Source organism: Idiotropiscis lumnitzeri, chromosome 13, assembly GCF_059441095.1.
Source record: "Idiotropiscis lumnitzeri isolate Australia: NSW breed Sydney's pygmy pipehorse chromosome 13, RoL_Ilum_1.0, whole genome shotgun sequence".
NCBI lineage: Eukaryota > Metazoa > Chordata > Actinopteri > Syngnathiformes > Syngnathidae > Idiotropiscis > Idiotropiscis lumnitzeri.
In genome coordinates this window covers 2168231-2180120 of record NC_142403.1, presented here as the reverse complement: position 1 = coordinate 2180120, position 11890 = coordinate 2168231, and the positions used below count along the sequence as shown (strand labels likewise).

The 11890-nt window shown below is 39.9% G+C and overlaps 1 protein-coding gene across 2 annotated transcripts; it reads right to left on the bottom strand.

Annotated features, from left to right (window-relative positions):
* Positions 1 to 1044: 1044 nt before the first annotated feature.
* Positions 1045 to 11244, bottom strand: LOC148324022 (fibronectin type III domain-containing protein 7-like). 2 transcript variants are annotated; one of them, XM_088313483.1, is made up of 15 exons: positions 11119 to 11244; positions 10917 to 10932; positions 10492 to 10749; positions 9999 to 10259; positions 7601 to 7861; positions 6691 to 6954; positions 6283 to 6537; positions 5923 to 6180; positions 4221 to 4475; positions 3849 to 4103; positions 2608 to 2868; positions 2470 to 2499; positions 2272 to 2307; positions 2097 to 2138; positions 1045 to 2033 (listed from the first exon to the last, which is right to left on the bottom strand). In XM_088313483.1, the coding sequence occupies exons 1-14, from the start codon at positions 11170 to 11172 to the stop codon at positions 2116 to 2118; spliced, it is 2487 nt and encodes an 828-aa protein (XP_088169609.1). In that variant the 5' UTR covers positions 11173 to 11244; the 3' UTR covers positions 1045 to 2033; positions 2097 to 2115. The 2 variants fall into 2 exon arrangements, with proteins under 2 accessions (XP_088169609.1, XP_088169608.1); XM_088313482.1 differs by lacking the exon at positions 2097 to 2138 and having other exon boundaries at positions 1045 to 1451.
* Between the last annotated feature and the right edge of the window lie 646 nt (positions 11245 to 11890).

The following is an 11890-nucleotide window of genomic DNA, read 5'->3' as shown; positions in this document are numbered from 1 at the left end:
CTTAAATTGGATATTTTAACCAATATATTGGTCAGAATTTTACCAATTTGGTCTGAATCTGACAAATTTGGTTGGTTATGGGACTAACAATTTTATTGGTTAGCCAAACAACCAATGAAATTGGTTACAGAAACTATACTTCATTATACCAACTGTTAGGGTGTATCCATGTGCAGTGTATAGCAGATAGACATAGAGAACAAGTATATTAATTTAGAAAATAATTGTAACTAATACATTTGAATTCATATAATTTTAATTCATACATTTCATCTAATTAACCAATGAACCCTTGACCCTAACTAGTGAAGAAGAAACTGTCACGGGAAGACCAGGACTTGGACCCAGAAGCAGACATGACACGCAAGTTGGAAAGTAAAAGTCCTTGATCTACGAAAATACAAAGCAACTACAGCGAGCAGGGCTGGATTCAGAAGACATGGAAGAAAGCTTGACGTATTTCTCAGGCATTATTTTTTACTCTTCATGATATAGGTGAGGAACACAAGCTATTAACCAACACCTCCAATCTTGTTCAAATGGATGGACCCTTGGTGTGCTGAGCACTGACTCAGATTAACTCCTGGAGTAGTCATTTTCCTAGGGGTACTCATACGTTTTCCACCCGGCACTTTGAATGACCGTGTCCAATAAAAACATAAACATGGACTACAGTACATAATTGTTTGTGCTGATTTAGATTAGGCAGTGTTTGTCTATTGTTAATGTGACCTTGATGAAAATCGGATCACATTTCAGGACTAATTTATGCAGAAATCCAGGTAATTCAAAAGGTTCACATACTTTTTCTGGCAACTACAGCCATCCATTCATCTTTGGCATTTTTTCCCATTGCATTGTTAATTGAGGTTGTTTGTGTCAATAAACATAGAACAAACAAAATAATGGGGAATTATTTTATTCACAGAAACGTACATTGACATTTCAAAGGGTTTTAATCATCCTGAGCAAAACAATCAACATTGAGTTGATGGTGACCAAAGGCACTCATCATTTTTGATGTTCAGACTCAGGAGGCTTCCTACTTGCCAGAATACTTATGATTATAGTTTGGATGGATAGATTCCAAATTATATATTTTATATTTCAAATGTATAAAATCATTGGAGCAGAGTAGAAGAACAATACAGTTGTTACAGTAAGTGGTTATCACTGAGGTCCCTGACAAGACATAGGCTACATTAGGTGGAGAAAAGTCATGATGATTTTAAGAGCCAGTCACTGACATGGGACCAATAAAATTTTGTTGTATTTTCAATTTGCACTGGAAGTACTGAAATAGTGGAAAACAAAGTCATATTTTTGTTCTCAAGGGCCTCAAATGTGTGGTGGTGCTGCAGGCCTGACATCAAGGGTTGTGGATTTGAACGTCAACTTGGCCTGGGTATTGGAGTGATGGATTCAATAGGCAAGGTTTTCGGCAGGTGCATCTCCATCAATTAGACCAAAACAATATGATACGATACAATCAATATACTTTCAAAGCTGCTCTGATGTGTTACGATAAGATTCATTTCAATTACGACACAGTACAATATGATGTATTACAGTCTGATTCACTTTAGCAGAAGACTTGGCCGAGCCTTGCGGGAGTCTTGAGGATATTTAGTTGTTGACAAAGGAGATATTATCCTTTACACACTAAATGAAATAGCTGTTTACCAACTGTATTGCTTTTTAAACAACACGTCTCAAATCATATATTGTACTAAACAATATTTCAAATAAGGCCACCACTTTGCATTAGTAATTATGGCTAAATGCATGTTTTTTACATCCCTGCAAGCTATTGTAACTAGTGCGGGTCACCCACATGTGCTTTATCACAATTAAATCCACAATAGGATGTGAGTGTTGGTTGCATATTTATGTTGAGATAGTAAAAGAGAATGTTTACAAGATAACATCCATCAACTTAACATGGACAAATGATAAGATGCTTTTATAACTGGAGGATATTATGTGTCCAAACGAGGAGGGATGATGCAGATAGACGATGATGATGATGATGATGATGACGATGATGATGATGATGACGATGATGATGATGATGATGACGATGATGATGATGATGACGATGATGATGATGATGAGTTACCGTGTGATAGCGACATAATCTGACAGCAAACCGTGGATACAGAATAGGTGCAGTTACACAATACAATTTTAAATGTCAAACCTGTGTGAGTTAATTATTTTAATGTTACAAATATAAAGACTTAATGTGCAATATATATTTACAGTGCTTACCTTCCTGATCCACACTTCTCTTGCCTCTGTAAATCACTGCAAGAAAGTTGATTTGTTCATTTAGATTTTTTTCATGCAATTATACACTGATCATTCTAAAGATAATAATCTATTAAAAAGTAGCAAAACCTAGATGAATGTATTACATGATTAAAATATGACTTTATACTTCCTCATGTCATTACAAAACGCACTAACCTGTGCCAACATCACTTCCTGTGCAAGTGACTGAAAGAGAAATAATATGGAATCAGCCCAGATGTTTCAGCTCTAAATTTAAGGTATCAATATTGTTTGCTGAGCGTTTAGAGTGAGTCAAGTGTTTTGCCACTATACCTGAATAAACCCTTTGAGCGCAAAATGAGACTTTGCTGCCCCCTGGTGTCAACGGAGCTACCTCTACATGATAAATGTCTCCACAATTGACATTTACAATATTGCAGCTGCTCTCTCCCGCATCTGTAGTACAGTTGTAGGTGTTGTTGCTGCCCATTATTTCGGCTATGTAACGGTGGCTGCTGCCAGTGGTGCGCCAGTACAGCCGCAAAGAGTTTCCAGCCATCTTGTACACCCTCACGCCGGACGGACAACATGCACCTGCCAGACAGAGACAATATGAGGCAGTGACCAGCATATTGTGGCTCTCTTATTTAATGGGGAAAAAAAAGGCTTTCTTTTTTTTAAATCCAAGAAATCATTTTGTTATATATGTTTAAGTAAAAGCGGAATGAGTGACATCGTTAAAAATGCAGACTCATTCTTCTTTGTTACCTGTGCCTTTCTGGCAACAAGCAAGAAAAACCCACAAGGTGCCAAAAGGTTCAGCGGGCCATTAAGCCCAAATTAGGGAAAATCACAATATTACCTGTGTATGAATAAAGGTTGGTAATTAACATACTTGTCATGCAATGGCTGCAACATCTTGGAGTGTTTTTTGATGATACAAGATGCTGATGTTGTCAACAACACAAAATGGGCTGCACAGGCAGTAATATACTATGAAGTACATTCGGCACAAAGAACTCCGGCTTCCTTTAACAAAGGGGTGGGCAAACATTTTTATTGGCGGGCCACAATGGGTTCTAAAATTTGACAGAGGGGCCAGACCAGGAGCAGATGGATGGAGTGTTTTGGTAACCTTACCTCATCGGAGAAAAAAATACATTTAATTTTAAATGAAAGTGAAAAAAAGCATTACAACAATATATATGTCTATGAAAAGCCATAGTATTTAGAAAATAAAACAAGGTTTACTCATTAAATTTTTTTCATGTTCGGTGGGCCGGATTAAAACGTTTAACGGGCTGCATGTGGCCCCCGGCCGTAGTTTGCCCACGCCTGCTCTAACAGTTCAAAAACATGTTTGTTAGGTTAACTGAGGACTCTAAATTAGATGTTGGTGTGAATGTGAGTGTGAATGGTTCACATTCACTTGTGAATAGTTGTCTCTTTGCGTCAATCCTGTGACTAACGAAGGGCGAGTACAACCTGTGCCCAAAGTCAGTCGGTATCGGCTCCAGCTTCCCTTTGAACCTACATTTCAGGTCAAATAACTAGCTGGAAATGGAATAACTCACTTGACGAGAAGCCCTGATAAGTGCAGTTGACACTGCGTCCGCTGAGACTGAAAGCCTCCATGGTGACTGTGTAGTTTGTGCCACAAGTGATGCATCCCATGAGGCAGTGGAAGTCCTGGGTGTGGCAGCTTGCATGACCACGTGGTGATGTCAACGAGGTCATAAATGTATTAGCGCCTTTAGCATGAGACCATGAGACATTGGTCATTGCCTGAGTGACCTGGTGCACAATGTGAGTGGCAGGACAACATGGTTCTGACGAGGGAGAAAAAGAGTACAGCAACCAATGACAAATTAGGATATTGAGTGTTTATGTTTTTGATTCCCAGTATGGAGCAGCATTGATTCAGTGACAAAGATGGAATTTTTTACCTGTTTCGAGTGTTTCAGAGTAGCTGGATAAACTCTGCCCAGCAGTGCTGGTTGCTATGACGGTGACCTCATAGATGGATCCACAGGGCAGACCTGTGATGTCACAGCTTCTTCCACTAGAGGTGCAGGTGTGTGTGCCATCTTCTCCCACTGCCCTCACACTGTAATTGGCAGCACGGTTGTTTGCCGTCCAGCTTACACTGATACAGGAAGAGTTTTTTGGATCAAGCTGGATATACATGGGCATGCAGGGGGCTGGCCAGGAAAAGTAAAAGATATTTAGAGTGATAGATAGGCAACATTGTTATTTGATATTTCACCATTTGATGCCAAACGTATCATGTGATTCTTCAGTTTCCGAGGCTTCTCCAAAGTGTGGTAAAAGTATGACTTTTGATATACAGGCTTCCTCTTGTGCAGGGGGAGGGAATTCGGTTCCTAGAGAGCCATATTCTGCCTGTTTTAGAGCTCTCAACAAATCTTCAACACACCTAATTCAAATGATAAGGATTGTTTCAGGCTTCTACACAGCTTATTGATGTGCTGATCGTTTGAATTAGGTGTGTTTGGGGTAGGGAGAGGTCTAAAAGAGGCAGGATATGGTTCTCAAGGAAGCGGAGTTCCATACGGCTTCTCTGTGGTGAGTGAAGAATCATGTTATAGAGGCTTAAATTTGTTTTGATTTCCGTAAACCACATTTGCTAAGTACAGTTCAGTTTTGTTTAACTTTGGAGGTCAATTACATTTAATATTTTAAAACTGTTTTGAGGAAAAGAGGGAACCTTAGGGAAAGAAACTTTTATAAACTGTAATATTCCTTTTCCGGTTCCATTCGAGTTCTCAATGCTGCGGGATAGTAGAACTTATACAGAATAATACTATCTTATAAATAGACAGCATGGTGGACAACTGGTTAGCACCCCCGCCGCACAGTACAGAGGTTCAGGGTTTGATTCTGGCTCTGACCTTGCTGTGTTGAGTTTGCGTGTTCCCCTTGCCTGCACGGGTTGTCTGCGGGTACTCCAGTTTGCTCCCACATTCCAAAATCATGCATGGAAGGCTAATTAAACGCTCCAAATTGTCTTGAGGTGTGATTGTGAGTGTGAATGCTTCTTTGTCTATGTGTGCCCTGCGATTGGCTTTGATTACTCCGCCTACTGCCTGGCGACAGCTGGGATAGGCTCTCGCACAGCCGTGACCCTTGTGAGGATAAGCTGCTTGGATAATGGATGGGTGGATCTTTTAAATAATTAAATGTTAATTTTTCTTTTCATATTTTGCATTAAAAATATGTTTCATGTGTTTGTGAATAATTTTATTTTTTGTTGTTTATAAAAGATTATATATCATTATTTTAATGGTTCATCAGGCTTTACACTGTCAAGTTTTCCGGGAACATCAAATAATTCAACTAGAAACGTATAGTCATGGATTGCCATAGTTTAACTATTCGAAAAGGCTTTTTCTGTATTTAATGAAAGATTAGGTAAACTACAGTTTCCTCATGTTCTATACATACAAAATCTCACATTGGAGAGTGGATAAATTGCTTTAATAGTAAATGCATTTTGTAGGATCTAGATTTTACAGAAGGAGTTCCTGAAACTAAGACGCATTCAAAATATAATATGTAGTAATCAGAAAAGGTCTAATGGTACACTAACTAAGTATCATAATCATTATTTTTTTGTTTTGGTCATACCTGTGTCTTTGATGTGAGTTTTGCATGCAAGATTACAGCCACTCATGTCATTGCAGGGTGTCACAACCATACTGTAGGCACTGTCACAGCTCAGGTCCGAGAGAACGCACACGGGTGCAGTGTCATTGCACAGGATGACTTCTGAAATATCCGCTGCTCGAGTCTCATACAGATCTGCTCCCCGAGATGCCGTCCATGTAATCTCCAGAGTTTCCGTGCTCACCAGGGAGACGGACACACCTTCTGGACAACAGGGCACTGACAAAGACATGGTGCATACAAGTTAACGCACCGGTAAATAGGGTCCACAGAAATAAATAATCAAATAAGGTCCAAATACACAAAGAGGAACAGACTTACATGTGGTATAGTTGACAAAGGGTCCTTGGGGACTCGAGCCAGCATAGTTGTAAGCAAACACATACATCTGGAACATGAAGCCACATTCGCAGTGGTATGTGCAGTTGTTGCTGGTAGTGTTGCATGTCTCCTCAACACCATCACCTTTCTTGATGTAGGCCATGTAACTATCTGCATAGAGCTCAATATCCCAGGACAGAGTGCAGTTTCCTTCCACTGACTCCACCAAAGCTAAAGATTTAGGTGAGCAAGGGACTGAGAGGGACAGGCAACAACAATTACAGATGGTTATAAAACTGGAACAATACTGAACATATTATGTTAATATTGTCTCTTAGCATTTATACAAGTCTTTGTGTTTCTTAAAGGTTAAGAAATTCCAGTGTGAATCGAATTTTTCATACTCACAGGTGATGAACTCAATTGGACTTGAAGGGTAACCAGGCCCTGCTTCATTGGAGGGCATAACCTGGATAGTGTGCAGCTCTCCACAGCCCACTGGTGAGAGGACGCAGGAGGTGGATGTGGTGTTACATGTGAGGCTCTGGTCACTGATCACATAGTATTCTATGTTGCCATAAACGTCTTGATTTAATTCCCAGGACACAGACAGTACAGCCTGGTCTCCAATCATCTCCACAGAGACTTCAACGGTAGACGGCGTCGGAGGTCCTATAAATACACAAGGATAAAACAAGGACACATCCATTAATTAACTGGCTGTGCATAACTGTTCAAGGGATTTTAATTGCCAACAATTACATGAGCTACTGAAGGACAGAGTTGTCAGAATTTCATTCCTGTAATAAATTCACCAATGACAAACAATCAGATCAGACTTTCAACAATGGACTGTAAATGTATTTGTCCCACCACAACATCCGTTTGGAATCTTGTGCAACCCATATCCCTGTTAGAAGAGACCATCCATCCATCAATCCATCCATTACCTGAGCCGCTTTTCCTCACAAGGCGTGCTGGAGCCTGTCCCAGCTGTCTTTGGGTGGTAGGCGCGGTACACCCTGGTCCGGTTGCCAGCCAATCGCAGGGAACGCATAGACGAACAACCATCCACGCTCACGCTCACACACCTAGGGGCAATTTAGAGTGTCCAATCAACCTGTCATTCTTGTCTTTGGTACGTGGGAGGAAATCGGAGTACCGGAGGAAACCCACACAGGCACGGGGAGAACATGCAAACTCCACACAGGACGGCTGGAGCCGGAATCGAACCCACGAGCTCTGCACTGTGAGGCCATTGTGCAAACCAATCAAAAGACTCTTTAAACAAATATAAAATGTCAAAGTGCTTCCTTACGTGTTGTCTGGTTGATGTACAAACTTCCTTCTCCCTTTCGTTCTTCAGCATCCCAGCCACATCCCATGATCATGTAGAGTGAGCCAGCTTCCAACCCCGAGAGTGTCATATTTGTGCTGGTGGTGTTCTGTTTCAGGGTTGTGTTGGACAAAACCTCATACAGGGCAACGGTGCACTGGACAGCACCATCAATTGGGTCCCATGATATAAAAATGCTGTCATTACTGGGAGAAGAAGTGGAGGGCTGAAGAGGGGGCAAAACTGTCAAGGAGAAGAGAATGTTGATGAGATGTTTAGTTTGAACAATACAGTCTCTCCACAGACTAGGAGTAAAGCACAGTTATTTGGTACAGTAATTCTGTTACAGTGATATGCACTTGTTTTACATGAATATAATATCAATATTTTCAATTCAAAATGTATCTTCTGGGTAGGATTTATTCTTTCTTGCTTCTCAAACGTGTGATTATGAAACCTGACTCCAGTCTTGTTGGTATTAACTGGATCCTCAAAGAGGTTTTGGGCTCTGGATTTTATGGACTCTATTTTTGTAGACAGGCCCCCAATGCGCTTGGCGTAAAAATGGACACGACTTCATATTCATGCTGGGGCAAGTATAGTTTACTGTGCTTAGGATGGTATTGCTCCTTAAATGGGCATTCCGCCGCACCTGACAATTTAGCCACAGAAAAAAACTGTTGCAAGCCAACAACTTCTACCTTGGAACTCAGGGTAAGATTAGACGTATAAGAAAAGGAGGGATAGTAAAAAAACTCTAGGGGTAGACGCTTGGGGTAGAGGTGGGTCATGCCACCATGGTCGCCCAAAATGCACCTAGATCGGTCACCCATGTGCCAACAGTCAGCTGAACTGAACAGAGGTGGGCGCCTCTCCAATGGCCGTGCAAGCCTGTGCATGTATGAATAGCCCTCGAAAGTGGTCACTCATTGAGTCACACTCATAATCACGCAATCTGAGTGATGGCTGTTTTTTGTGTTTGACAGTTTGCACATTCTTCATGTTATCACTATACACAGACAGTAGAACGGGTGTTCGAAGTTTCTCAAAAGAATCAAATAACACTGTCAACAGGGGTGCAAACAGGACTTTTTCAGTCTGGTGGCCAAACATAGGCGGTGTACTCATCATTCGCATTCAAATCATATCTAAAAAAATGACAATCTAAATGTCGCTTTTAATTTAGGTATGTCCCTGGTTGTATTATGTGTGTGCTGGGAAAGATTGGTCTATATGTGCATTTTTTTCATGAAACCGTGACTGTATGGTGACAGTATGATAAACACAGACCTCCCTGTCATGTTGTTGTTCTACTATAGTGTGAAAGTAATTGTTTTGTTGACATTGTAGAAATCAAATGTTCCTTAATGAAGGAATAATCTTTTAAAGTGGTAAAGTGTTTCTTTAAATATGCAATTGAATTAAGTAATTGTGGCAGAGTGTCAAGCGGTCTAATTAATACTGCACCCATGTGAAAATGCCAGAAAAATCACTGGTATTGAACTCTTCAACGAGATGTACAGTTAGGGTGGCCAGAGAGTGATAAGGGCTATTGCAGCCCCTGGCCAGCATATAGCTCCGCCCCGGGATGATTAAGACTGTCAACAGTTCCATAGTTCCCAATTTGTAACTTGAAAAATGTTTAAGTGCATAAGGCCATTTTTTATATCCAAATGTCCAAATATTTATGACATAATTTTCTATGCTTCTATCAACTATGAAGTACATTGGTTGAACTGAATTGATTTTTTGGGCTTACACTGTGCCAGTGCCATGACGGCTCATAGTTTCTGGCGTTTCTAAGACAAATTGTATCCATTTTATCAACTAAAAATGCCTCATAACTGTGATACACTTGTTCCTTTTATGTATTATAAGAACTCATGGGAGTTTGTTCATGCTCAACTCTCTTTTAAGGCATTATAATTCCTTTCATTGCTTCGGTTTTCAGCCTCTGGTTTCAGTCAAGAACTTCCATTTCTGTGCATCCCCAGTGATTGTTTTGGTGTTTTTGCTCATGGATTAGATGTGGCCCCCTGAGTGATAGGCGACAATAGATGCGTACTGAATATCAGGTCAACACTTTGTGTTTTACATCGAAGGCTCAGGTAAAGTTGCCACCAATAAAGGACAACCCCGGAAGGCTGCTGTCATATTTCTCATATGATGACCTAGAGTTGCTTGAACATTGTTGATGTATCAAGTGAGTGTGATTGTATGTGCTATGACAATCGAGAAGATCCAATGAACCCTACTGAGTATGGGGTGTAATGTGACTCTTTTTTAGTTTGCTACATTTAATACAGTATACACTTTCTGTGTTATTCCCCATGGACTGAATTGAAAAAGCTTCCCAGACATGAAAGCGTGAAAATTGTACCTGTCTTTCCAGTTACAGAGAGAGACGGCTGGTTTCGGCCTCCACTATTCACCGCCATGATGCTCAACGTATACTCGGTGTATGGTGTGAGGGAAATGATCTCAGCTGGGGAGGAATAAATTGCATCCTCTCTATAAAAACCATCAGAACTCTGGACTCGTACAATGTAATGAGTTGCTCCTGTCACCAAGTTGAATTCAATTATTAATGTTTGGCTGTCTTTTGGCTTGACTTTCTGGATGGGATCCATCACCCCAGGAGCTGAAATATTAGAAATAATTTCGATCAGATCAAGACATTTAGGAAGGGGAAACACTTTCTTACATTTTCAAATATGCAATACTTTGTATGGCCTTAAAACAGTTGTCATCCACTGAGGAACATTCTACCCTCATCACATTTTAAAATTACAGTAAAAGTGGAAGTATAGGATTAAATCACACATGAGTCATTTTGTCATATTACTGATTTGTTGTACCACGTAAATGCTCACCTGTTAATGACTGAACGGTGAAAATGTCCAGTGGGACTTGGTTAATACCCAAAGGTTGAACAGTGAAGACATATAAGTTGTTCGGGGAGAGAGAGTTTACAGTGCCCATCACTGTGTTTTCACCAAATTGGGTGAAAGCAATGACATCTTGCGAGCCTTCGAGGGACACTGTGATCAGGTATGAGGTGGCTCCAGGATACCTGTTCCATTGGAGAGTTGCACTCCTGGATGTTTGTGCGAACACTGATGCTGTGAAAACTGAGGAGGTAAAAAAAGTTTGGCATACAAAATCATATTTTTCTATTGTAAAACACATTTTTATTTGGGTTATAATGATTTACAATATAATTGGGAAATATATATAAATATATATCACCAATATCAATAGAAATATATATTAAAAAAATAAAATAAAAATACAATACCTGTTTGACCTGAAGCCTGTAAATTCCAGAGAAAATAAATGATTAAGACAATACAATGCAACTTTATTTCTACAGCGCATTTCACAACAACTTGATTTTAATAAATTCATGTTGACATCTGTAAGTACAAATCTGTAAGTACATAACTTTTTAGTTTTGTTTTTTCGTCCTTTTCATCAACATTTTTAATAAATAAACTTACCTTTGAGCATAGACACACCAAGACAAAACCAATCAAACCCTTTAACGGACCCATTCTTCACGATTCACTTTACTGTTACCACTCTCTCAGCTATGATTCGATTTAAAACTCAGTCCCACACTGAACTGTTTCGCCTTTTTAAAAAATCTGTGTGGGTCGCGATACACATACCAAGGCACGCCTTGTAGCATGTGTATCCAATCAAAGCAAAGCAGACACATGACAAAGAAACTGAATTTTACCTGGCTTAAGGCTTTGTAATAATAATAATAATAATAATAACAATAATAATAATAATAATAAATATTATTACAATAATAATAAATATAATAATAATAATAATACCATATCTAATTTTCAGAGTGCTCAATGTAGCTTTATGATGTTTAAAAAAATAGATGTGGCGGAAATTCCGATGTTGAGGTATTGTTCGGGAGTCACGGGTTGATAGGATACAAATGAGGATATCAGAGGGTCAACCAAGGTTATAGATATTCTGGGGGAAAAGTTTGATGGTTTGGACTCGTCCATAGGAGAGCGAGTATATCGATAGTAGGGTGACGATGATGGAGCTCCCACAAAAGAGAGCGAGAGCAAGACCCAAGAAAAGGTTGACAGATGCAGTGAGGGAGACATGACGGCAGCTGGTGCCAAGAGAGGACAGAGGCAGAAAAGAGATTTCAGTGGAAAAAGATGGCAGGCTGTAGCGACCCCTAACGGGACAAGGCGAAAATAAAAGTAGAAGAAGCAAGTTTAAAAACAACAGACCCTG

What these genes read in the sequence shown, in the direction of transcription:
- LOC148324022 (XM_088313482.1), bottom strand. Translation starts at nt 11,172, where the DNA reads ATGGGTCCGTTAAAGGGTTTGATTGGTTTTGTCTTGGTGTGTCTATGC. An exon ending in GTACATCAACCAGACAACAC is followed by an intron (nt 6,955 to 7,600) that starts GTAAGGAAGCAC and finishes GTGTATTTATAG; the next exon opens with GACCTCCGACGCCGTCTACC. An exon ending in TCCAATTGAGTTCATCACCT is followed by an intron (nt 6,538 to 6,690) that starts GTGAGTATGAAA and finishes TGTCCCTCTCAG; the next exon opens with TCCCTTGCTCACCTAAATCT.